At 40.5% G+C, this 27,978-nt stretch overlaps 1 protein-coding gene across 1 annotated transcript; it reads right to left on the bottom strand.

Annotated features, from left to right (window-relative positions):
* Positions 1 to 419: 419 nt before the first annotated feature.
* On the bottom strand, positions 420 to 26,989 carry ZNF771 (zinc finger protein 771). The gene is made up of 3 exons (XM_074207854.1): positions 26,864 to 26,989; positions 26,366 to 26,533; positions 420 to 1,741 (listed from the first exon to the last, which is right to left on the bottom strand). Exons 2-3 carry the CDS (start codon positions 26,522 to 26,524, stop codon positions 920 to 922), a joined length of 981 nt encoding a protein of 326 aa, XP_074063955.1. The 5' UTR covers positions 26,525 to 26,533; positions 26,864 to 26,989; the 3' UTR covers positions 420 to 919.
* Positions 26,990 to 27,978: the final 989 nt, after the last annotated feature.

Raw genomic sequence — 27,978 nt, 5'->3', positions numbered from 1 at the left:
GTGGTGGTTCTAAAATGTTATTCATTCATCAAGACATTTGAAGTAGAGGACTATGCTATGTACTAGGGATTCAAAACAGATCTGGTTCTCAAGAAGCTTACACTGGGGGCGAGGGGGGGTGGGAGATAAGCAAGGATATACCTAGTGCTACAACAGGATATGGAGCAAGATATTTAACAAAGGAAAAGTCTCAGTGCTGGGTGAAATCCTGATTTGACCATTTCCAGACATGTTGCAGAGGGTTGGGGGAGGGATCATGTTTTGGTCAGAGGTTTGAGTAGATAAACTTTAAGGTCCCTTCTGGGGATTTTGTGATTCCGTGATTCTAGACAACATGGAGACAAGGGCAGATGGGGGAGGGAGAGGATTCCCATAGGGGGTGGCCACCAGTCTCACCTTCAGACACATCACAAGACATAGCAGGAGGATAATACTTTATTCACGAACACAGGCCCCAGTGTACATAGGACTTAGGAGGTGGGGCAAGTTCCTCCAGGTAACACAGGCCCCTGACCTCCTCCTCCCCTAGGCTGGAAGCATCCCTGGGAGCCCCTTGGCTCATAGGACCCCAGTTCTTCCTTCAAGCTGGTTCCCACCTTTCTCCCTTCAATTCTACATTTGCAAAGTAAAGAGCAAGAAACTGAGAAGAAAGGGAAAAACCCTGGTAGGCAGGGTTGGAGGGCAGGGGTCTATCCTAGCTGCATCCACTGCCTTAGAAATATTCTAGGGGCTTCTGGAGACAGTGTGCTGCTTCTGACTCTCTTCCCATGACAGATGCAGAACTTCTCCTCCCAGAGTTCTCCCCACGTGGTGGAAAGGAATCTCTCTCTCTCACTGTTCCCTGCCTTGGGGAGTGGGGGCCTTTTCTCCTGCCCCTTCCCAAAGGATATGTGTGCCAGCCCCCCCCCAGTCTCTGTCCTCAGCTCCCCTCACACTCGGGGCACCGGTCGGTTCTCTCATTGGCCCCAACTCTGCCTACACCAGAGGCTAGCTTGAAGCCACGGCCACAGCCCTCACAGATGTAGAGGCGCCTCCTCAGATGGGCCCGCCGGTGGCGGATGAAGTGGGAGCTGAGGCGGAAGCGGCGGCCACACTCCGGGCAGGGATATGGCCGCTCACCGGTGTGGGTGCGGGCGTGTTCCGCCAAGTTGGAACGGTGACCAAAGCCCCGGCCGCACACCTGGCAACGGTGGGGCTTCTCACCAGTATGCACCCGCCGATGCTTGGCCAGGGCCGAGCTCTGGGCAAACCTGGTCCCGCACTCAGGGCAGGAGTAGGGCCGCTCACCGGTGTGGGTACGCCTGTGCCTGGCCAGGCAGGAGCTGCCCCCAAAGCCACGCCCGCAGTCCGGGCAGGTGTAGGGCTTCTCCCCGGTATGCACGCGTAGATGTTGAGCATAGTTGGAGCTTTGGGCAAACCGGCGCCCGCACTGGGGGCACGCATAGGGCTTCTCTCCTGTGTGCCGGCGGCGGTGCTGCCTCAAGTTCGAGGCAGCCGAAAAACGCTTTTCACACTCTGGACAGGCATAGGGACGCTCTCCTGTGTGGGTGCGGCCATGCTTGGTCAGCGCTGATTTCTGGGAGAAGCGGCGCCCACACTCTGGGCAAGGAAATGGCCGCTCGCCGGTGTGGGTGCGGGCGTGCTTGGCCAGTGTGGAGCGGCGGGCGAAGGCACGGCCACATTCTGGGCAGGCGTGGGGCCGGGCTGGGTCTGCTGGAGGCTCAGGGGCTGTGCCTGGGACCTGGGGGGTGAGATAAAGACAGGATTAGCTAGGAGGGAAGAATCAAAAAAAACTGGAGAATGTCAGGGCTGCAAGAAAGCCAAAAGAGCATCTAGTCCAATGATCTAACCAAAGGAATAATCATAAACCAGCCCAGCTGAGGAATGACCTCAGGCCAGGGTAAAGCCCACCATTGATTGAAGGCAAAAGAATTCAATAGTTCCAACTCCTGCCTTCTGGCAAAGGGAGAAGGCCTCCCAACCAAAGTCACAGACACCCCAGAGAGGGCAACCAAAAATTTCTGATGAAAAGAACAGAGCTAAGCAGAAAATTTGGACATCAAACAGGAGGTTCGAGACACATGAAAAGGTAAAAAAAAAAAGGGGGAGGTGGCAGTAAAAGAAAAAAAAATACACCTAGCCAGAAATGATGGACATTCATGACCTATCCATGAGACTACTTACTATCCAATGGGATGTAACTGGCTTTAACCCCACTTGGGAGAAAGATTCTAATAACTCTCAGGAATGTTGACTCTATTCAATAGAATATACTGAACTAGAAGGGACAGACACCCAGAATTTTCTATGACCTAGATAGAATGATCTAAAAAAATACACTACCTCCCTAAAAAGGGGGACAGGAAAGAGACAGGAGGAGGGAGGGGATTGAATGGGACAAATCTCATTACACTAAGAGGTACAAAAAACCTATGGTAATAGAGGGGAAGAAGGGAGCAGAGGAGAAACACCTGAATCTTCTCATCAGACTTGGCTAAAAGTCAACCTACACATACTCAGTTAACTTATAAAACATCTACCCTTTCAAGTATTAAAAGGGGAAAAGGGGAGGGGGGATGGAGAAAGGGAAGGGGAGTGGGGGAAATAAGGGGAAATAACAAAAGGAAGGGAAGGGAAAAGGGAAAGAAAGGGGAGGGTGTGATATAGGAGGGCAAACACACTGAAGGGGGTGGTATTCAAAAATAAAATACTGGGGAATATGGATAAAAGGGGGAGGGAAAGGGGGGGGAAATACAAACAGAGGGAAGATAGCACAGAGGGCAATAAAGAATTAGTAATCATAACCTTGAATGTGAATGGGATGAACTCTCCCTTAAAATATAAGCAAATAGCAGAGTGGATTAAAAACCAGAATCCTACAATATGCTGCTTACAAGAAACTCATTTGAAGCAGAAAGATACATATAGAGTAAAGGTAAAAGGTTGGAGCAAAATAGATTTTGCCTGAGCTGAAGTAAAAAAAGCAGGAGTAGCAATCCTTATCTCAGACAAAGCAGCAGCAAAAATAGAAAGCATTAAAAGAGATAAGGAAGGAAACTTTATCCTCCTAAAAGGTACCATACACAATAAAGTCATTTCAATATTGAATATATATGCACCCAGTGGGACAGCACACAGATTCTTAGAGGAGAAGCTGAAAGAATTACAGGAAGACATAGACAGCAAAACTCTACTAGTGGGAGACCTCAGCCTCCCACTATCAGATCTAGATAAATCAAATCATAAAACAAACAAGAAAGAAATTGGGGAGGTAAATAGATTGTTAGAAAAATTAGATATGGTAGACTTATGGAGGAAACTGAACGGGGATAAAAAGGAATATACCTTTTTCTCAGCAGTACATGGAACTTATACAAAAATTGACCATGTACTAGGACACAAAAACCTAATAATCAACTGCAGAAAGGCAGAAATAGTGAATACATCTTTCTCAGATCACAATGCAGTAAAAGTCATATGCAATACTTGGCCAAGGAGATACAGACCCAGAACAAATTGGAAACTGAATAACCTCATTTTTAAAAAATGAGTGGACCAAAAAACAAATTATAGAAAGAATTAACCATTTTATCCTAGATAATGACAATGATGAAACAACATACCAAAACCCATGGGATTCATTCAAAGCAACTCTGAGGGGATATATTATAGCTCTAAATGCTTATATGAATTAATTGAAGAAAGAAGAAATCAATGAACTAAACATGCAACTAAAAAAATTAGACAAAGAACAAATCAAAAATCCCCAATCAAATACCAAATTAGAAATTCTAAAAATTAAAGGAGAAATTAATAAAATTGAAAGCAAAAAAACTATTGAATTAATAAATAAAACCAAAAGTTGGTATTATGAAAAAACCAATAAAATTGATAAACCTCTGGTCAATTTGATAAAAAAAATTAAGAAGAAAACCAAATTGCTAGTATTATAAATGAAAAAAGTGAACTCACCACCAATGAGGAAATTAATAATTCAAAATTATTTTGCCCAAATCTATGCCAATAAATTTGATAATCTAAATGAAATGGATATATATTTACAAAAATATAAGTTGCCCAGGTTAAATGAAAAGATTAAATACCTAAACAACCCTATCTCAGAAAAAGAAATTCAACGAGCCATTATTGAACTCCCTAAAAAAAAATCTCCAGGGCCAGATGGATTCACAAATGAATTCTACCAAACATTTAAGGAACAATTGGTTCCAATCCTATATAAACTCTTTGGAAAAATAGGGAAAGATGGAACTCTACCTAACTCTTTCTATGAGACCAACATGTTACTGTTACCTAAGCCAGGAAGAGTTAAAATAGAGAAAGAAAATTATAGACCTATTTCCCTGATGAATATAGATGCAAAAATCCTAAATAAAATCTTAGCAAAACGACTACAACAAGTCATCACAAGGATAATACATTATGATCAAGTAGGATTTATTCCAGGAATGCAGGGATGGTTCAACATTAGGAAAACTGTTAGTATACTCAATTATATCAACAGCAAACCTATCAGAAATCATATGATCATATCAACAGATGCTGGAAAAGCTTTTGACAAAATACAGCATCCATTCCTATTAAAAACACTAGAGAGTGTAGGAATAAATGGACTGTTCCTTAAAATAATTAGCAGTATCTATCTGAAACCATCAACAAGCATTATATTCAAAGGGGAGAGGCTAGAGGCATTCCCAATAAGATCAGGGGTCAAACAAGGGTGCCCATTATCACCACTACTATTCAATATTGTATTAGAAATGTTAGCATCAGCAATTAGAAAAGAAAAGGAAATTGAAGGAATTAGAATTGGGAAGGAAGAGACAAAACTCTCACTCTCTGCAGATGACATGATGGTCTACCTAGAGAATCCCAAGAAATCATCTAAAAAACTACTGGAAACAATTAGCAATTTTAGCAAAGTTGCAGGTTATAAAATAAATCCTCAACTTTTCTATATATGTCTAGCAAGAAACAGCAGGAAGAGCTAGAAAGAGAAATCCCATTCAAAGTAACCTCAGACAGTGTAAAATATTTGGGAGTCTATTTGCCAAGACAGACTCAGAATCTTTTTGAAAACAATTATAAAACACTTCTCACACAAATTAAATCAGATTTAAATAATTGGGCAAATATCAACTGCTCGTGGATAGGGAGAGCTAATATAATAAAAATGACAATTCTACCAAAACTAAACTATCTGTTTAGTGCCCTACCAATCAAAATTCCAAAAAATTACTTTAATGAGTTAGAAAAAATTTTAAGTAAATTCATATGGAGAAATAAAAATTCAAGAATTCCCAGGAGCTTAATGAAAAAAAATGCAAACAAAGGTGGCTTAGCACTACCGGATCTAAAATTATATTATAAAGCATCAGTCATCAAAACTGTTTGGTATTGGCTAAGAAATAGAGTGGTGGACCAGTGGAACAGACTAGGTGTAAAAGCAGGAGATGATTATAGTAATCTGCTGTTTGATAACCCCAAAGAGTCAGGCCACTGGGATAAAAACTCCCTCTTTGATAAAAACTGCTGGGATAATTGGAAGTTAGTATGGAAGAAACTTAGATTAGACCAACACCTCACACCCTTTACCAAGATAAGATCCAAATGGTTACAGGACACAGACATAATAAACAATACTATAAGCAAATTAGAAGATCAAGGACTAGTCTACCTGTCAGATCTATGCAAAGGGGAAGAGTTTATGACTAGGGAAGAGTTGGAGAACATCACTAAAAACCAATTAGATGATTTCGATTACATTAAATTAAAAAGCTTTTGCACAAATAAAACCAATGTAATCAAGATCAAAAGAAAAGTAGTAAATTGGGAAACAATCTTTACAACTAATGATTCTGACAAAGGACTCATTTCTAAAATATATAGAGAACTGAGTCATATTTTTAAAACAAAAAGCCATTCCCCAACTGACAAATGGTCAAAAGATATGCAAAGGCAATTTACAGATGAGGAGATCAAAGCAATCCATAGCCATATGAAAAAATGCTCTAAATCATTAATTATTAGAGAAATGCAAATTAAAGATTCTCTGAGGTACCACCTCACACCTCTCAGATTGGCCAGTATGACCAGGAAGGATAATGATCATTGTTGGAAGGGATGTGGGAAATCTGGGACAATATTAAACTGTTGGTGGAGCTGTGAACTCAACCAACCCTTCTGGAGAGCTATTTGGAACTATGCCCAAAGGGCAACAAAAATGTGCATACCCTTTGACCCAGCAATACCATTACTGGGTCTATACCCTGAAGAGATGAGGAAAAAGGGTAAAAACATTACTTGTACAAAAATATTTATAGCGGCCCTGTTTGTGGTGGCAAAGAATTAGAAATCCAGTAAATGTCCTTCAATTGGGGAATGGCTTAGCAAACTGTGGTATATGTATGTCATGGAACACTACTGTTCTATTAGAAACCAGGAGGGATGGGATTTCAGGGAAACCTGGAAGGATTTTCATGAACTGATGTGATGCTGAGTGAGATGAGCAGAACCAGAAAAACACTGTACACCCTAACAGCAACATGGGAGTGATGTTCAACCTTGAAGGACTTGCTCATCCCATCCGTGCAACAATTGGGAACAATTTTGGGCTGTCTGCAAAGCAGAGTACCATCTGTATCCAGATAAGGAGCTATGGAGTTTGAACAAAGTACAAGGACTATTCCCTTTAATTTGAAAACAAAAAAAAACAAAACAGATTATCTTATTGTCTGATCTTGTTAACCCTGAGAATTCTATTCTCTTTAAGGATATGATTTCTCTCTCATCACACCCAAATTGGATCAAGGTAAAACATGGAAACAAAGTAAAGACTGACAGAGTGCTATATGTGGGGTGGGGGTGGGGGAGGGAAGCAAGATTGGGGGAAAATTGTAAAACTCAAATAATAGCTTTAATAAAAATAAATAAATATTATTGAGACTGAATGTAGAACAAAGTACACTATGTTCACTTTTTAAAACGTTATTTTTTTTTTGGTTGTTTTCTTATGACTTTTTCCTCCTTGGTTCTAATTCCTCTTTCACAACATGACTAATGTAGAAATATGTTAAACAAGATTGTATATGTACAATTTTTACCAGATTGTTTGTTGCCAAAACTGGGGAGGGAAGGGAGGGTGGTAAAAAAATGTGGAACCCAAAAGCTTGCAAAAGGAAGAATGTTGAAATTATCTTTGCATGAAATTGGAAAAATAAAAAACAGAATTGCCAGGACAGAGAGAAATTACATGACTTGCCCAAGAAACTAGCAGGTGTCAGAGGCAGGATTTTAACTCAGGACTTCTTACCTCCAAGGTCAGCTCTGTATCTACCACACAATGCTGCCTCTCTGATATCTAAGATATATATGGAATTGACACAGATTTAGAAGTTTAAAAGCCACTTCCCAATTGATAAATGGTCAAAGATATGAAGTTTTCAAAAGAATAATCAAACTATCAATCAATACACAATGATCCAGGGAATAAGAGAAGGAAATATGGTTTTGCATCTCACCCTGCTATGTAGCAGACATTGTGCTAAGGTGCTTTACAAAGAATGATCATCTCATCTGATTGTCATAACAATGCTGGAAGGTAAGTGCCATTATCCCCATTTTAAAGTTGAGGAAATCATGACAGGGGTTAAGTGACTTGATCACCCAGCTAGTAAATGTCTGAGACTACTCTGGAACTCAGGTCTTCCTGACTCCAGACCCTGTGCTCTTGTTCACTGTGCCACCAGCTGCCTCCAAAATATTATAATAATAAAGAAAATTTAAAATGAAAACAATTGAGGATTCATCTCATACTTTAACTTAGAAACATAATAAAAAACAGAAATAGTTCATTTGGAAAGTCTATGTGAAGACAGACATATTAATGTCCTGTTGGCAGAGTTGTAAATTGGTCCAATTGTCCTGAAAACCATCTAAAATTATTCAAAAGAAGTCTTTTCTCTTTTCATGTTCTTTGACCCTGTAATTTTACTAGTGGGCCCATATCTCAAGGAGGTCAACCAAAGCAAGGTCATATTTATTCCAAAATATTCACAGAAGCACTTTCTATGGTAGCAAACAAACAAAAAGGGTGCCTAACAATTGGAGAATAGCAAAAGAAATTGCAAGTATATTAATGTAAAGAAATATTACTGCACCAAAAGAAACACTGAATAGACTTTAGAGAAACATGGCAAGATTTCATTTGAACTGAAGCAAGGTGGAAAAAAAAAAACACAGAAGCAGTGAAACTAAACATTGACTCTAAAAATGAAAAAACAAAATGTCTGAACTAAGATTGAAATCAATGATCATATTTGTCTGGTAATGAAACTTGGCTGTCCCTCTGTCTGTCTCTCTGATGATGTTTGTCCTTTTTAATGGAAGAAAACCATGACATCAGAGAGGTGATATCATGTCAAGCACAAATGAGATTTGAGTGAAGAGGTGCTGTGCTAAGTCACCAGTCTCACTTTCTCCTCCAGAACCCACTGGGTCCAGTGTCCAGATATGGACAACTGAAGATAGTCCTAGATGCAAGGCAATTAGGGTAAAGTGACTTGCCCAAGGTGTCTGAGGTAAAATCTGAACTCAGGACCCCTGACTTTAGGACCAGGGTTCTATCCACTGCACCATTATGGAGTCAGTCCAAAGGACAGCCACTCCTCAAATTCAATTCACATGCATGTCATGGCATCACTTCCCTAATATCTTGGTCCTGGTCTTCTCTCTTCAGATAGAGATATAGAAATATATAGTTACAGATATATATACACACACATATATTTTATACACATAAAAAATGTAGGCATATTTTATATTTATATATGTGTATATGTAAATTTTCTTCCTGTGTTTCCCCTCTCCTCCCTCTGTCTCTCTCCTCTATAGAAGCAGAATGTTCCATATCCTTGTTCGATGTCACCATGTCAATATTTTGTTTTACTGAACTGTTTTTTCTTTGTGATGCAGGAAGGATTCTATGGGAAGAGAAAAATTTGGGGGCATGTCCTATAGTGTAAAAAACAAAAATAGCAGTAGTACTAATAATGATAAGAAGCTTCTATAAAGTGCTTTAAGTTTGAAGTTATCTCAAATGGGCACCACAATAATCCTATGAGGGAAAGGTTATCACCCCCATTTTACAGATTAAGGAAACTGAGGCACATAGGTTAAAACTGTCCAGTGCTCTATCCACTGAGCTCCTTAGTTGCTTCTGGATCTCTGATGGTAATTTGAACCCTGGTCTTTTCGTGACAGGCAGGAACACTCACCAATATACTTTACTATACTTTAAAAACAAAAATAAAATAAGAGCCTCAGAGAGATAAAGGGACATATATTTTTATCTATTTATTATCAGATCACATGACCTGCCAATGGTGAAGCCAAGACTGATTCCTAATCTAGTGCTTTTCCCCTAAAACATGTTGCTTCTTTCTTTCAAAAGCATTTACTATATCTCATGGCAAAAGCTCTGTTGAGCCACAGAGTTCAAAGCAAAAAGGCAAAGATAGGCGGCTCAGGAAAAATTATTTGTAACAGTTAACACGAATTCAGTTGAGGAAAATAAGAAAATTAAAATTAAAATTAGTTTTCATTAAGTATAATAAAAACAGGCAAAGGGATCTCCACACATGGAAAAAAGGTCTAAAGAGCCAGGCACCCATCCAGAAATATTCAATGGTCTATAAACAGACCTTCAAGAGCATCTGAAAAAATATGCTGTTTTCCCAGACATCACCAGAACAGGAAACAAATAAACAAACAAAATCAGGTTGTTAATTCAAGAACTCCCTTCACTACAGAGAATGAAATTGCAAATGAGAAGAACAAAAGAAGTGCAAGTTGGGCCAATTTTAAAAAAGGAGAATGGTAAGGAAGAAGAACTGGCTCCACAGGCACACAAGCAAGAAAGCCAGTGCAAAAAGAGAACTGAACCTTGCCAAGAGCAGGAAAGCAAGAGCTAAATACTTTTTAAGTACTGTACTGGTCCACATAAGCTGCACCTATTTCCCAAATCTGAATTTTTGGTTATCATGAAGTCTCAGATTTGGCTCCTAGGACATAGAATTTGTGGGTTTATTTGGTCACATTTTGTGGGTGAGAAAACTGGACTTGAGAAGGGAAAATGCTTGCCCAAAGTCACATGGCTACCAAATCAAAGGATCATAGATTCTGAATTGGCAAGGTTCTAGAGATTAAATCCAACCCCCTCATTTCACAGACATCTAAAGAGGAAGCTGAGATCTAAAGAGATTAAAGTAATTGCAAGTCACTTAATTAACCTTGTTTGCCTCAGTTTCTTCACATGTAAAAACAAAGCTAACAGCACCTACTTTCTAGGGCAGTTGTAAAGATCAAATGATGTAATAATTATAAGTCACTTTATACCAATGCCCAGAGTCCATAAATGCTATAAAAATGTTAGGTATTATTACTGATGACAATGATGTTGCCTTGGTTGATCTTTGCAATGGCAGCTGAACCAGGAAAAACATCCTCCCCGCCAGGGGAATCATATTGGAAGGACGCATGCTGGGCCTTTCTGATGCTGTCGGCACAAGATCAAGGAAACAGATACCTAATGAAGGCACGATCAGTGATTGCTTGAATCCCTTCCCTGATTCTCTTGAAAACTGCAGAGCTCAAAAATTCAGTATCTTTTTCCAGGCTTTCCCAGGTTAGAGAAATCCAATAGAGATGAATGGGAAGGAGAGGATGCCCTGGCAGTGCCTTCCCCAAAGAGTTTGTGCCTTGTCTAGTAGATGGCATTTGCCTCCTACTCATAGAGAGATGATCTCTAGGGTTCTCTGCTCAAAGCTACGGAATCAACTATGCGGATTCCACAGGGTAGTGGGGATTTCCAAGCTTTGCAACTGAGTGAGGTGCTGGGAGTGAGGAAAGATGAGAGACTGGCCTGTCTGTGTTATTTTCCTCCTCCTACTCAGCTTAAAAAAAATCCCAACTTCCCACATGATTTCAACACTCCAAATTTCTCTAAATGACAGATTAAAACCTATCTTTGTCAGTTTAACTAGGCTTTAACCATATTTTTTTTTCAATATAAACTTAATACAGGATTCCTTGACAGATGCAACAACATGCTAAATTTCTCTACTGTCCTGGATTAAAACCTGTCATTGTTGGTTTAACTAGGTTTTAACCATATTTTTTTCATTATAAACTTAACAATGCAAGATTCCTTGACAGATGCAACAACAAAGAACTTTGTTCCACAAGCCTCCAATTATTAAGTGAGGCATAAAACAGGACGAGACAGGCTTGCCAAGAATGTTTGCCACTCTCAAAGAAGATTCTCAAACCAGAGCCTAAGTGGAAGAGGAATTGTTTATAGATGGCAAGGCCCTCCATATGTTCCTATTTACCAATGAGACTGGGCTCATTACATCAAGCTTGGGAACATTTCAGAACCTCCTAAAAGAGGCCTGTAATCAATGGCAGTTTATTTATACTTGACAAATCAAATGGATGAAGAGTCTCTATAACTCACAGACATGCACTTGGATGGACAGATCATAAAGCTGAACAGATTTCTTGGATGAACCCAATTGACTAAGAAACATTCATTGATCACCCCTACTATGTGCCAGGGCACTATGTTTTAACCAGACTGGGAGGAACGTAGACTGAATTGAATTTGAGAAACAAAAGTCCATCTTTTTTTAAACAACATTCTTTGCACAGTATCTAAAGAATTAAAGTTGTGAGTCAATCATGGGGCAATGAAGAGACAGATGATAGGTGTAAATAACTATTACCAGTATTATGAATGAAGAATTGCACAAATGCAGCAGCATAAAGGATTTTATGGCAAAAATATCTGCCCAGAAAAGGTGACATAAGAGAAAAGATAACCCACAGATAGCCCACATTCTTTACTGGTATCAAGAGATTTGGAGGAAGGACTCAGCACCCATGGAAAATTTTTTAGGGAGGACCCAGGAGAGTCACCCTTGGGTGAGAAGATACACTTAGATTACAATCTGCACCCTTGGGAGGGTAGTTATTTTGATAAAAATTCAGATTCACTTAAGAATCAAAGTAGAAATTTAGTCAGAAAAGTATCATGGAGTGGATAGAGAAAGGGCTGATCCTGAAGCTAGAAAGAGTTAGGTCCCTTAATGCTAAGCTTCTTAGGTAACTCTAAAAACTGTAAATTTCAGAGAAAGGGCCAACATGCACTGGGAAAGGTAGTTCTGGGAGTTTCCTTACCTGGAATTTCCAATGAAATCTCCCAGATCCAGTCCCTATCTAAACTTATTATAATTTCATTAATGAAAAGGCAACATGTCATCTCACTGGTCAAATAATGAATTTAATTTTGTAATGACAAATGATGCCTTACATTTTTGGCTATGAGAAATTTATATATTTAAAGAGAAAAATGTCAGAGCTTTTAAAAAAATATGGAAATTCCATGTAAATTTTTTCAGTGTATACCTTTGCTAAATAATATTTACAAAAGCTCATGTCAAGGGAAAGATAATGGTTCTATCTTGTATAAAAATCCAACCCACAATCAAGAAGTCTATAAATTATTTATCACCAGATACCCCAAGAATTTGTGGTGATAGACCACCTTTGTGGTCTCCAAAATGGATAGACATCTACACTGGAGACCCAGGGCTCAGCCACCATAGCCTCTCTCTTTTTTTTTAAAGTTTCTTCCAGGCAATGGGGTTAAGTGGCTTGCTCAAGGCCACACAGCTAGGTCATTATTAAGTGTCTGAGGCCAGATTTGAACTCAGGTACTCCTGACTCCAGGGCCGGTGCTCTATCCACTGAGCCACCTAGCCACCCCCCATCATAGCCTCTTGATACTTTCTAGCAGAGACTGCCAACAACAAGTGAGTTAAACTTCCTGAACCTCAGACTACCCTCCAAGCCTTTTAAGTCCTAAGTTGCAAAGTTACAAAATGGACAGAACCTACATCAACAAAATCAAATCCTTGAAGAATTTAACTATGTTGAAAGTCCTTCTGTAATATGAAGGTGCTCCCTGCTGGAATATCATGGTCTCCGAAGAAGTGAAATAGCAGACCATTAGAAAAAAGCAAACATACCAGGAAGTCTGTGAGTATGTTGGCAGCAAATACTCTATGTATGATTTACAGAAAGGAACAGACAAAAATTATACAGTAGTGTGTCCTCCCTAGCCTGCCCTGGCAGAAAAGAATGCATACACTGTAAGAAGAGAACTAAATAAATACTTTTTACTACAATCAAGGATTCTTAACTTGGGGTCTAGGTTTTTTTTTTACTATATTTTGCTAACAACATAATGTCCATGACACATAAAAAAGTTAAGAAACCCTAAAATATCAAGGATATTTGATTTCTTCAATGCCTGAGACCAAGAAGGAAAAATCTAAACAAAATTACCTACAGCTTAATAGGTAAATGTTGAGAGAACTTCCTGACTCTCAAAGATTAAGTGATTTGTCCATGGTCATATGGCTAGTAAATATTCAAGGCAGAACTTGAGGACTTTTTTCTCATGGTGAAATAAGTATATAAGTATATATTTCATCTCTATCCTTTGAGGGTTAGGGTTCTCAATGCTTTAATCCTGCCATAAGGCTCACACTCTCAACCCAAACAATAGAAAGGAAAGGAAAGGAAAGGGGTTCAGGGGTCTCATCAGTCTGACAAAAAAGTCGGTGTCATCTCAGGCTCCATTAATGAAGCATAAATTCAAGATGAGATCGTTGATTGAACCTCCCCCACTCCCAAAAGTCTAGCTAACCACATTGGGAAGCTGGCCATCCTTTAGAAAGGACACTCATTGGCTAGAGCTAATTAGAGGTGGATGACCAGGATCAGGTGGAGGAACTGAAGATGTTTGGGATGTTAGAAATCTTCTTTTGTTCAGGTTAAAGAGCTTTGGGGGAGTGGGGAGGAGAGTTATTTTCAAATATTTGAAGGGCTCTTTTGTAGAAGACCTGCTTTTCTTGACTCTGGAGGGCAGATGTAGGAGCAAGCAATGGAAACTGCAGAAGGAAATATTTCAGGATGAAATAAAGAAGTAATTTCCTAACAATTAGAGTTGGCCAAAAAAAGTGCAAAGTATTGCCTTGGGAAATAGGGATTTCTCCCCACTGAAGATCTTCAAGAAAAGATTGGGTCACATAGCCTCTAACATCCCATCCAACTGTGAAATTCTATGATTCTCTGACAGAACAAGGATCAAGCAAAGAGAAGGCTCCATTTAATAGGAAGGCATAACATCTATGAGAAAAATAGGCTAAATATATGGGTATCCCCAAATATCAACTATATCCCTAAAATGAGAATTAAAAAAAAAGAAAACATGTGTATGTGTGTGTGTATATATATATATATATATATAAATATATATAAAATCTGTGTATATAATATTTCTCTAAATATAGACTAAAAGTAAATTAACCTGTACACACTATATATATCATATAAATGATGTAATTTTGTTATATATAAAAATGACATATCTACACACATATACATTTTGAACAAGATTTTTTTTGGTAGAGAAAATATAGTATATTTTCAAGCCAGTATAGATCTACATATTTGCAATCATTTCAACTTATTATACATTTATCAAGCTGAAGGAGACAAAAAATGTTTAGTTAAAACAGTCCCTGTTCTCATCTGTACTTCTAATTCAGTTCTCATAAACATAGTTCTCATAAACATAATCTAGTTCTCATAAACAATGCATGAGATAATAGCAAAACAACTTAAAAGAGGAGGTGGAATTTGAAGTGGGCTTTATGGAGTGAGCAAATTTTCAATAAGTGAAATTGAATGGAGAAAAATAATCCAGCCTAATGGGGAAATGTGAGCTAAGGCCCAGAGCAGGCATGGAAGTATAATAGAGAATAGTCCAGTATGACTATAATATATGAAGGGGATAATCTAAAATAATGCTAAAAAGGTGAAAGGAATATCAGATCGGGGAAGCTTTGAATGCCACACAAAGGAATCTAAATTTTAATAGGCAGTAGCAAGATTACTGAAAGTACAGGAGAATGTAAAGACCCAAGCTCTGCATAAACATTACTGTAACGATAAACTGAAAGGAGGAAGAGAGATAGATGGTGAATATCTGTTAGGAAGATACTACAATAATTCAGGAAGGGAAAGGAAAGTGTTGTAATTAGAGTCTGAACCATATGTAGGCAGTTGGATCAGTGAGGAGGGAACATGAGAGACATTGAGGAGATAAGGTTTGAGGTGAGAGATATTATGGAAGACCTGGTGCCACCTGCACAGACATGAGAAGTAACAGAGAGCGAGGGAAAAATCAATGATAAAATCAAGGTTCTCAAAATGCCATTGGATTGGAGTACCACTGACCAACACAATCAAGTCAAAGGGATAAGCAGTTTTAGGAGGAAAGATATTAAGTTTGAGGCATGTTGAACTGAAGTGTCAATGAGGCAACCTATCAGCCATTTAATGAATGAATTCTGTTTAAGGAAGAATTTAGAAATATAGAAAGAGATTTGGAGATCACAGTGGACTTCTAGAAGCCAGAGAAATGTCAACACAATAGTAGAATAAATTAAAAGATATAAAGTATGATATCCAAGAGCTATTGTTGTGTCCAATATGGAATTCTCACAAGCCTACTGGCCTAATTGCCCCCCCCCCAAAAAAATGCCCTGCTCTCATACCCCTGGATCCAGGTGCCTCTACTGATTGGCACTGGCCCAATCAACCTGAGATCTTTGGGAATGAGTCCCTTAGGGGGCTGGTCAGTATTTCAAGGATGGGACTAGACCTGGGATTTCACTCCCTCAATCAATTCAGGTCAGCATCTTTTCTTCAATATATAGTCTTGAGATAGTGACCTAGGACACCAAGACATAAAGTGATTTGCTCTGGGTCACTCAGCCAGGATTTGAACCCAGGATCTTCCTGGTTTGAGGCCTGTTCTCTACACTATTTCACAATACAGATGATATTTCACAAGATCCCTAATTTAGATATTGTAGATACACCCTCTAACAATATCAACTACAACTTCTTCATGCCACAATAGACAGTCTTCATGGGTAACTATGGCCAGAAAATTAGTCATCCTTCGGCCAGTCTGCTGCCTCTGAGCCTCTCCAAAGCTGGACCACAGATATACAATCTGTCAGTAGGCCTGTCCTTATCAACTTTCCAGTGTAGCATCTTCTAGAATTTGCATGAACACTCAGGGCCTTTAAGGACTCAGGATCAGTTCCATGCCACAATGAGATATCCAAGGAGGAACTGGCTACAAAAGGGACCCTCTTTCTTCTTGCCAGTGTTCCGCATCTGTTGTCTGGCCTGTTTCTACCTAGTGCCAGATCTTTACTGCCTAACTATTCTTTTCCCTTCAGTCTTGCCTCTAATCTCAAAAATCTGCTGAGTTCATCCTGCCCTCATGGGACCTCCCCTGGACTCTAATTTTCTTAATCTGCTCTGACTTAATAGTAGTTCCTATGATTCCCCCTCTTGAGTATCCAGCCCTGCTGGTCACCTGGCCTTTTTGCTTAGAATGACCCAAGTTTTAAAAATGTAGAGGGTTGATGAAAAAATAAGTCATACTGAAAACCAGGCTATCCTGTCACCATCCATCTCAGTCATAAGAACATAGATTCAGAACTAGAAGTTACCTTTGAGGTCACTCAAGTCTAGCTCCCCTCGTTTAAGATGTTCAGAGATGAGATTTGCCTTGAGTCATGTAACTTTTTTTTTTTTATTTCGTCTGGATTTGGATGGTATTATTCATAACAGGTCTCCCAGGATTGTCTTAGCTCTCTGAACTACTGAAAGGAGCAGTATTGATTATAGTTGATCAGCACACAATGTTGTTATTGTCTACAAGGTTCTCTTGGTTCGGCTCTCTTCACTCTCTTCCCCATAATGGAATTCATTCCATGCTTCTCCAGAGTATGACATTCATGGTTTATTATAGAACTATAGTATTTCATAACATTTATATACCATAACTTGTTCAGTCATTCCCCAATTGATGGGCATCCTCTCAATTTCCAATTCTTTACCACTACTGCTATAAATATTTTGGAACATGTGAGACTCCCTATTTCTTATGATTTCTTCTGGTATTAGGCCTAGTACTGGTATTGCTGGGCCAAAGGGTATGATCTAATAAGTGCCAGAGAAAGTATTTAAACCAGATCTCCCTAACTCCAAGTCACTGTATCATGCTTCTCAGTTTTAATCCAGAGGCCACCCTGGTCAACACTCAAGAGAAGCAATAACCATGTCCCAAAGAACCATCCTCAGGACAAAACATGTTCAAATTTGAAAGGAGCAATGGACCAGGAGTTAGAAGACCTGATATCCATTGTATGTGTCATTAAACTTGATTAATGTACCAGCTAGATTTGCTGACCTGCTTCCCCCTCATTTCACTTTTATTTGACATGACAATAAATGGTTCTCTGAGGAGATACATATTTGGAAAATGAAGGTGATGCCTTCTGACAGAGAAGTGATTGAGTCAGGAGGCAGAATGACACATATATTTAGGGTCAGACCCAAAGTTCCAATTCATTTTGCTTGACAATGTGTATTTGTTACAAGGGCTTTGTTTTTACTTTAAAAGAAAAGCAAGCTGTACATAATACAGCTTTCATATACAGTCCACTTTCTGTTCTACTGTGTATGTAGAAATATCCATTTTTATTTGGTATTTGTTACATTCAGAACACAAATTTTTAAAAAGAAAATGAAGGTGATATAAAAACAAAATATATTGATGAAAGAAAATTTTTGAAAGAAGTTCTGGGTTCTAACCCCAGCTCTTTTCACTGACTCATTGTGTCCCCTTTCTGGGTCTATTTCCTCTCCTCCATTTAAACTCACTGAGTCCTCTCTCTTAGCTGACAGCATATTTTCCAGGAATATATACATAGATGATGAGGTTGATGCACACATTGCCAGATTGTTCTATCTTAGGGAAACTCTGAAGGTAAGTATGGAAGAGATGAGGTATTAGACTGCCTACCAAACTGAGGGTCTATAGAGTCCTTGTGCTGACTTTATTATATTATACCTGTGAAACCCAGACAGTCAATCAATGCCATGCCAGGAAAATGAATCACTTCCATTTGAATTGTCTTAGGAAGATTTTGAAGATCAAGTGGAAAGATAAGGTACTAGACACTAAGGTTCTTTCTAGAGCTGAACTGTCAAGCATTCAAAATTACTGCAGGGAAGGATGTTTGCCTTAAAAGATGATTTTATGGAGAACTCACTCATGGTAAGTGCTCACACAAGGGTCAGAAGAAGTGATAGAAGGACATATTCCAGTTCTCTTTGAAAAACTTTGGAATCAACCATGAGACATTAGACAGGACTCATGTGAGATATGAAGCACTAGCACAGGACTGCCCAACATTGATGTTTGAGCAAAGCAGAATTGCGGTAACTCAAAAGAAACATGAGATACACAAATTTAGAAACACAACTCTAATCCAACTGTACAGACAGACTACATATATCTGATCTGTGCTAGAACCTTCTGAGCTGGTTACTGGGTCTGATCAGTCACAGTTGAACACACTGTACCTTGACCCCAACATAGTGATATCATTTTGGTCCTTTTCAGTGACAAAGGACAACTGCCTTCTCCTCTGTAAAATGAGGAGATTAAACAAGGTGCTCTCAAAGAAACCTTGCAGCTCTAAAGGGTGACCCATGTTGTCTGGGAAAAAATTATTCTAACACTGTCATTAGAGACTTCCTCGATTCAAATGGGTAAGTGCTAATTAAGCATAAGCAGTGATTACACACAAGGTACTATATTCAGTGCCCAACCTCTAGAAACAAATAATGTAAAATGGGAAAACATATGATTATGATATTAGGGTTTTATGATAAAAGATAAAGAGAAATGCGGGCAAAATGTTAAGAGAAATTTGAAACAAGAGAAATTGTTTTCTTTAAAGGGGAGAGGGAGAGAATTAAAGAGTTCAAAGATGAGAGAATGAGTTGGTCCCTTGAGGAAAAGTAGGAAAGAACAACTCTGTCTTTTGACAGGCAGAGAGAAGGGGAGTCCATTCCAGTCATAGAGAAGAAAGATGGCAGGATATGATCAGGAATGGAGAGTTGTCCAGTTGGGCCAAAATGTGGAGAACATTTAGAGTACTAACAGGGGATCAGACTGGAAAGGTAGACTATAGAGAACCTCAAAAACCAAGATCAGGTGTTTATATTTTATTCACAAATAATGGGGAGCCACTGAAGTGTTTTGTTTAAGGAAGGGAATAACAAGAAGGGGAGTAACATGATCTGAATGGTGAATTAGACTCTTCAGATAGTGGTAAACTGTAGAAAGGAAAGAATGAGGTTGGAAGACATGGTAGGAAGCTATCAGAATAGGTAATTTAGCCCAGAATTCCACTGCCAGACACATGTCCCAAGGAGGTCAAAGAAAGAAAGAAATGTCTCCTCTATATCAAACTACTGAAGGCAGCATTTTTTGTAGTAGCAAAGAACTGGAAATAAGGTAGTTAGATGCCTGTTAACAGAGGAATGGCTAAACAAACCATGATATAGCTTGGTATGGGAACATACAATATTTATATTTTGTAAAAAAGTGATGAAAATGAAGAATTCAGAAAGGCATGGACTTGTGTGAAGTGATGAAAAGTGAAGCAAGAAACACAAAACATACAATATAAAGAACAACAACAACAAAAAAAGAGTGCTGTCTAATTATAATGACCAGGCTTAAACTGGAAAAAAAATGAGAAAATGTACCTCCTTGCCCTTTCTTTGGAGGGGGAGGCAGGGCAGTACTTTAGGTATGGAACATTGTATAATCTCTCAAAGTTGATGTGTGTATTAGTTTAACTGAATTGATTTTTTTTTTTAAGGATTTTGCAAGGCAAATGGGGTTAAGTGGCTTGCCCAAGGCCACACAGCTAGGTAATTATTAAGTGTCTGAAATCGGATTTGAACCCAGGTACTCCTGACTCCAGGGCCGGTGCTCTATCCACTGCACCACCACCTAGCCGCCCCTGAATTGATTTAAAAAAAATTGTATTCTTTAATATGAAGGATGGCTCTCTGGATAGCAGAGACATATTTGGAAAAGAGGATAAAACTATGTTTTAGGTCCAGCTCTTCAAGAACCCTTTTTGGGATTTCTTGGCAAATACTGGAGTGCTTTGACATTTCCTTCTCCAATTCATTTTACAGATGAAGAAACTGAGGCAAACAGGGTTAAGTAGTCTGCCAAGGGTCACACAGCAGGCACGTGTCTGAGGACAGATTTGAACTCAAGAGGAGTCTTCTTGACTCCAGATCTGACACTCTATCCATTGTGCCACCTAACTGCCCCCCCAAAAAAACCCAAAACAGAGAAGATATCAACAATTTTTTCAAAAATCTGGGCAAGAGGTGATGAAGACTCTGGGCTAGAATAATTGCATCTTAAGTAGAAATAAAGGTATAACAACGAAAGGTGTGGCTATAGCTAAACTGAACAAAATCTAGGTGTGAGGTATGAGGGAGAGGGAAAGGTCAGAGATAATTTCAAGGTTTCAAGCCAAAATGAATAGGAGGATGAAAGTGATTTGTGTGTATACATACCTATGAATTCCTATACATTAAAGGATGGAGACTGATTAGAAAGTTTTTGAGGGAGGGAAATTATAAATTATAAATTGAATTTTGGACATGTTGAGTTTGAGGTTTCAATGGGAATAGCCAAGTGAAGATGTTTAGTTGGCAGATGAAAGATGAACATTCTTGGAAGAGGTTAAAGAGTAGAGATACAGATTTGGGAAAAGGAGAAGGTCAAAATAAGGATTAATGGACTAGAAAAACAGAGACAAGGAGAGATTGAGTTATAAAGAAATGTTAATGGGAGAAGTAGTAGAGAAGGTGGAAGGATAAGAGATATTATTGAAAATGGTAATTTTATAGCTGAAGATCTTAGAAATGGAATACTTTATAGAGTGATGGTATGACCACACTATTGGGCAAATCTTCAGATGATAGTAAAGTAGAAAGAACAGTTAAGTCCATGGATGACAGATTTGGTATTCAAAATATCTTGGACAGGCTTGCTGAACTAAAACTAAAAAAATTGAACAGATCTAACAATTAAGCCTTATTCTTCTTAGGATCAAGAAACAAATAAGTATAGAGTGGGAACCACAGGCATTCCTATGAAAAAGATCTGAGTATGTGAGTTGACCTTATGGTCAAAATGAGTTAAAGAAGTGATGAAGCTGTAAAAAAGTGAACTTAGGCTATGTTACTATAATGTCTAGATGAAGTGCAGTGACAATCCCATTGCACTCTGAGGTGGTTAGATCATGTCTGAGTATGACAGAAAAATGGATATGAACAGGAATCAATCAAAGAGTGCTTCTTGGAGGGAGGTCATGAACTGGACCTTGAAGGATGAAATCTTCCATCTGAAGAATTACATTCAGTTCTAAATGCCATATTTTAAGGAGTGAGCTATAGTCTAGAGAAGAAAAGTCTCCAAGGACAGTAAACTGTAGACAATAGGTATTCAAAAGTATTGATGAGGAATTGTTAAACAAATTATTAAAGATGAATGGAATAGAATATTCCAATCCTATAGGAAACAATGAATATGAAGAATTCAGAGACACAGGGGAAGATTTATATGAACTGATACAAAGCACATTAGGAAGATTAAGGAAAAAAGTCAAATGATTACTACAATCTAAATAGAATAAAGCAAGAAAACTGAATGCTGTGTAATTATAATAAAAATGTTTAATTCCAAAAAAGTATTGAAAAAATGCATCTCTCTCACCTTTCATAGGGAGACTTGAATGTGGAGTACTACAAATACTGCATAACTATCAGATACAATCAATGTTTTGGTTAGTTTTGCTACATTTAAAAAAAAAAAGCTTTATTACAAGAGATGGAGCAACGTGGGGCAGCTAGGTGACACAGTGGATAGAGCACCGGCCCTGGAGTCAGAAGTACCTGAGTTCAAATCTGGCCTCAGATACATAATAATTACCTAGCTGTGTGACCTTGGGCAAGCTACTTAACCCCACTGCCTTGCAAAAACTAAAAAAAAAAAAAAAAAAAAAAAAAAAAAAAAAAAGAGAGAGAGAGAGAGAGAGAGAGAGAGGAGACAGAGAGAGAGAGAGAGAGATGGAGCAATGGGTAGGACAAAGAAAAAGGATATATTCATGAATAAGGGTACTGTAATAACAAAAGGTTATCAATAAAATAATAAAAGATTTTTTTAAAAATGTGACAGATATTACCGGATAAATTTATACTGTAACCTTAAAAAAAAAGATTGTTAAATTGAATGATAGTTATTTTTAGCATCTGAAGGACCATTTTGTGGGAAAGGAGAATAGATCTGTTTTTCCTGGCACCAGAAGGCAGAACTAAGGCCAACAAGGGGAGGCTATAAGAAGGCAAATTTCAATTTCATTTGGACTGACATTTCCAATTGTCAAAGCTGCTGAACAATGGAATAGATTGCTTTGTGCAGCAGTGAGTTCCCTTTCAGTGGATGTGTCCAAGCCGAGTTTGATACCCATATGTGAGGGATCTTAATATAAAGGAAATTTCTATGTGGGCAGAAGGTTGAACTAGTTAAGAGGTGACAACTCCGCATCCAATTAAAATAAAAATATAATAGAAAAACACAAATGAACATTTATCTATATTGTAAGTCAATATGTAAAGACTTGGATCCTTTACTATTTTTGAATTTGACACTACTGGACTAGCTCATGGATAAAGTTGAAACCAAGTCTATGAATACAGATAGGGGAAAGTCTACTTTGGTTATAGTATATTCTAGGAGCTCACTACTAGACAGTATTCTCTATGAAACCAAGGACTGAGTTTACTCTAAACTGATTACTCAGCTAACACTATGTTCTCTCTCCTCACAGGAAGTGAATTCTTGACTGTAGACCTCTTCCCTTATTCACAGAGCCTAGAAAAAGAACAATGGATCTAAAGGTACATGATCTGGGTCCCATTTCTGACTCTGCCACTTTTTCTGTGTGACCCATTGTTCAGCCATTTCAATTGAGACCAACTCTGTGACCCCATTTTCTTGGCAAAGATACTGGAATGGTTTATCATTTCCATCTTCAGTTCATTTGATAGATGAGGAAACTGAGGCAAATGGGATTAAGTGGGTTGCTCAGCCAGTATCTAAACCCATATCTGAACTCAAGTCTTCCTTATTCCACGTCCAGTACTCTATTCAATTTGCCATTTAATTACTACCTGAGTGATACTACCATTCCCTTAATTTATTATTCCATATCTCTCCTCACATTTACAGCTAAACTCTTAAAAAAAAGCTGCCAATATTCATTACTTTCCCTTTCTTGCCTCCCACTTATCTCTTGCAACCTAGCTTCTGTCTCTATTACCTGACTAAAGTTGCTCTCCCCAAAGCTACCAGTGATCTCAATTACTAAATCCAGTGGACTTTTCTCAGCCTTTATCTTTCTTGACCTCTCTGAAGTGTCTAACTCTAGGAAGAGCACTTCCTTCTGCATACTCTCCTCTCCTAAGTTTTGCAACAGTTCCTATTTCAGGATTCTCATACCTGTCAGTCTATTCCTTCTTTGTCTTCTTTTAGGTCTATCAATCCATCCAACTCTTACTCTATCTTACTCTATCTCCTATTCTTTCTCTATATTCTCTTATCTGGGTCATCTCATTGTGGAGTCAAGCATCATTTCTATGTGATGGCTCTTATATCAAAAAATATTTATTAAGCATGTTATGTGCAAGAATGGGCAAAAAAAGTATGGAAAAACACAGTTCCTTCCCTCAAGGAGCACACTTTCTAATAGGGAGACAAGCAAATAACTATGTACATACAAGATTTGTTCAGTAGTTTCAGTTGAGTCCAAATCTTTGTGACTCCATTTGGGGATTTTTTTTTTTTTTAGATTTCTCAAGGCAATGGGGTTAAGTGGGTTGCCCAAGGCCACACGGCTAGGTAATTATTAAGTGTCTGAGGCCGGATTTGAACTCAGGTATTCCCGACTCCAGGGTGGGTGCTTTATCCACTGCGCCACCTAGTCGCCCCCATTTGGGAATTTCTTGACAAAGTTAGGGGAGATTTGCCATTTCCTTCTCTAGCTCACTTTACAAATAAGGAAACTGAGGCAAATAGGTTTATGTGACTTACTCAGGATCACACAGCCAGTGAATGTCTATGAACTCAAAGAGAGGAGTTTTCCTGACTCCAGGCCTGGTGCTCTATTGCACCATCTGGGTGCCCCACATATAAAATACATGCAATGTAAATGGAAGGTAATCTCGGAGAGAAAGCACTAGTAGGAATAAGGAGGACCAATAAAGGCCTCCAGCAGAAAGTGGGATTTGAGATGAGTCTCAAAGGAAGTTAGAGAACCAAAGAGGCAGGGGTAAGAAAAAGAATATTTTAGGCTTAGAGTCAGTCACAACAAATGCACATTCAGGAGATGGAATGTGATCACAGCTAGAGGGACCTAGCTGCAACAAATATATTGCTGGGCCTGGATGAGGAAGATGAGTTCAAATCCAGCCACAGACACTGTGTGACCCTGGGCAAGTCATTTAGCTTCCATCTGCCTCAGTTACCTCAACTGTAAAATGAGGATAACAGAACCTAATATCCATGGTTCTTGTAAAGCTCAAATGCTATTTGTAAAATGCTTAGCACAGTACTTCTTTCCTGCCTTCCTTCTTTCCTATAAAGCCCGCCCTCAACTCTCTGCTGAGCTCCAGCTCTACCTCTCCAACTACCTGCTTGACCTTTCTACTTAGACATCCCATAAGCACCTGAAATTCAATATGTAGAGAAAAGAACTCACTATTCTGACCCCTAAATTCACCTCTCCTCCTTATTTCTGATTCACTTTAGGACCACTCTTCCCATAACTACCAGGGTTCACAGACAAGGAATCACTTCCTCTAACCCTACATATCTAGCCAGTGGCCATAGCCTGTAAGTTCCACTTTCTTGACCTCTCTCCTAGCTGTCTCCTTTCTAATCACAATAATCACCCTTCTTTAGGTCCTCATCACCTGGACTACTACTACAGATTCAACTATTCTCCCTTGACTCAAAGTCTCTTTTTCTCTTTAATTCAACCTCCACCTGATCCTACAGGTCTGACTGAGTTCCTCCTCCTCAAGAAACTGCAGTGGCTTCCTTCTGCCCCTAAGATAAAATACAAACTTTTCTGTTTTGGCACTTTAAAAGCCCCTCAACTTGCCTATATATTTTAATAAAATGCTTGTTGATTATTATTATTAAGTCCCATGCCCTCTCTGGACCTCAATTTCCTTCAGAAAGGGTCAGATTATATGATCTCAAAATATCCCTTTCAGAAGTGACTTTTTAAGATTGTTCCTATTTTTCATGACCCAGTTCATGGTCTACCCTCTCTAGGGAATTCCTCTTGAATTGTTTCCTCATATCCTTTCCAATGATATGTGTCTTATTTTGTTCTTTTTGTTCTTTAGTTACTTCATACCTCAATTCAAGAAATACATATTAAGTGCCTGTTGGGTACAGAATATTATTATGCTAGGGGAAAATACAAAGTTTAAATAAGACACAGTTCCTACCCTTATGCAGCCAGCATCCAGTCTAAGAGGGAATAAGAGAGATGAGTAAGACATACAAAAATACATGCTAAGAGCTTCAGAGAGTTGCAAACAAATGTTTCATTTGCCTGTCTTGAATCTCATGAAGACAATTAGTAGCATCCCCTTCCCCCCACTTCAGGGTATGAGTATGTCTTATCTTTCTTCTGTTTAATTCCAGAAACTCGGTATCAGTAGTTCCTCACTCCAGCCATTATCACTCACGCCCGGATGGTAGCCAAGTCTCTCCCACAATGCTTAGTGAAGGGTCAGGCTAATTAGGGAGGCTCAAAACACTTGCTGATTGACCTTCCCCCAGGGCAAAGCAGGATAAGTAGTCCTGCTGACTACAGCAAGATAGACTGAAGTTAGACTTCAGGGTGAGAGTTAATAGGTTGTAAACCCAAGGTGTGGGAGAGGTCAGCCAAGGCAGCTGGCCTAGGCCCCAAGATTCAAAATCAAGCACAAATTAAGTTAAACCTCAAAGATGTGGCTAAAAGGAAAACAAGAACCTGGTTCAACTCAGTCAATTCTGCAGTCCTCCCCAGGAGGCCCTCCCAGTGGGGTACCCAGACAACATCTCCTTAGTCTCTGGGCCCCAAAGTGCAATGGAGTAAAGAGTTAGGGAGAAGGATACGAAGACCCCTGGAAGTGAGGAAGGGCCAGGCCTGCAGGCTGGGGGGGGGGGGGGGGGGTTGTGTGCCGGAGGACTCACCTCCTTGCCATCCATTGGAATCTTCAGCTTGACCACTTCATATTTCTCTTCACCCTCTTCTTCCTCGCCCTTCACCAGCAGCACCATCTCTTCTTGCATCTCTCTCTCCTCCTCTTCCTCCTCTTCCTCCTCCTCCTCCTCCTCCTGCTCTCCCGGCATGGCCAGCCCCTGAGAGGCAGAGGACGGGGCACCAGACATTCAAAAGCAGCCCACCAGGCTTCCCCTCCCCCAGCCCTCAGGTCGTCTCCCGCTCCCCTCCCCCTGAACTCTCCCCGCCAGCTCCCCACTCCGGACTCACTCCAGGCCCCTCCCCCTTCTCCCCACTCCCAGAAGACCCTCCCTCCCAGGGCCTCCCCTCCCCCAGGGCTGAGTCACCCCCCCACCCCCGTCCTTCCCCTCCTGGCTTCCCTCGGCCCGCGAAGGTCCGCCCCGGCCCCGGAAGCGGGGCTGCAGACGCGGCCGAGGCCAAGGCCAAGGGCCAGGGGGCGGGGGACTCACCGAGCCGCCGCCCACTGCTGCTAGCGCGCGGGGAGCCCCGGCGGCGGCCGGGAGCACGCGAGGCCGCGGCGACAGCGGCAGCAGCAGAGGAGCTGCGAGCCGTCCGGGCAGGGGGCCTGGGGCCGGGGGCCGGGGGCGGTGCCGGGGGAGGCGCTGCCGATTGGCCGCGGCGCCGGGCCCCGCCTCCCCCGGCCCCGCCCCGCCTCGCGGGAGAGGGCGGGGCGAGGGAGGAGCGCGCGAGGCCGCCCCGGCCCGGACCCGGCGGCCGCTCCCCGCCCCTCCCCTCCCCCTCCTCCCCCCTCCCGACCTCAGCGCCACCCGGAGGCCTCCCCTTCGGCCCTCGCCCTCCCAGCGGGGGGTCCTCCCTGGGTCCCCAGCCCGTGACCCGTCTTCCGCAGCAGCCGCCGCGGCCCCGGGCCCAGGCTTATGTGCCCTTTTAAAGGGCTGGGCTGGCAGACCTGGGCCCCGGACACCCTTGTGACCTTGGGCAAGTCACTTGCTCACTTGAGACCAGACAGATGACCTCTAAGGTCTCCTTCTGGCCCTGACATTCCATAGCTGTGACCCCACGGGACCGGGGCATTTCAGCCTCTTACCTTCACTTATAATGCACCATTCCTCCTTTTCTCACCTCAGTCCATCCTAGCCCTCCTATTTCCTCAGTTTCATCTCTCCTTTTCCCTCTAACAACCTTCCTTTCCTCTCCTCAGTGCCTCCTTTCCCCACTTCTAGCCCTCCTTTTCTCAACTTCATCCCTCCTTTACCTTCCTCTATCTTCCATCCCTTCTTTCCTTTCCTCCAAAATCTCCTTCCCCCTCTTCTAGCCTTCCTTTCCCTTCTTCCATTATTCCTTTCCCACTTCAATCTCTCCTTTTACCACCTCCATCCCTCCTTTTCTCAGCTTCATTTCACTTTTTCCTTCCTTTCCCTTCCTCCACCCCCCTTTCCTCAGGTTCTTCCTCCCTTTCCCCTCTTCCATCTCCCATTTCTTTTCCTTCATCATTCCCTTCCTCCAGTCTTCCTCTTTCCTTTTCCATCTTTTCCTTCTCTAGCTCCATCCATTTTTCCCCTCCTCCACACTTCCACCTCCTAGCTCCCTCTTCCTTATCTAAGCC

The sequence above is a fragment of the Macrotis lagotis genome, chromosome X (assembly GCF_037893015.1).
Source record: "Macrotis lagotis isolate mMagLag1 chromosome X, bilby.v1.9.chrom.fasta, whole genome shotgun sequence".
NCBI lineage: Eukaryota > Metazoa > Chordata > Mammalia > Peramelemorphia > Peramelidae > Macrotis > Macrotis lagotis.
The sequence above is the reverse complement of the archived record's forward strand: the minus strand, read 5'-3'. Positions and strand labels throughout refer to the sequence as shown.

Excerpts from the sequence above, each read along its gene's own strand:
- ZNF771 (XM_074207854.1), bottom strand. The coding sequence starts at position 26,524 with ATGCCGGGAGAGCAGGAGGAGGAGGAGGAGGAGGAAGAGGAGGAAGAG. Across the intron at positions 1,742-26,365 it reads TTCCAATGGATGGCAAGGAG|GTCCCAGGCACAGCCCCTGA; the intron begins GTGAGTCCTCCG and ends CTCACCCCCCAG.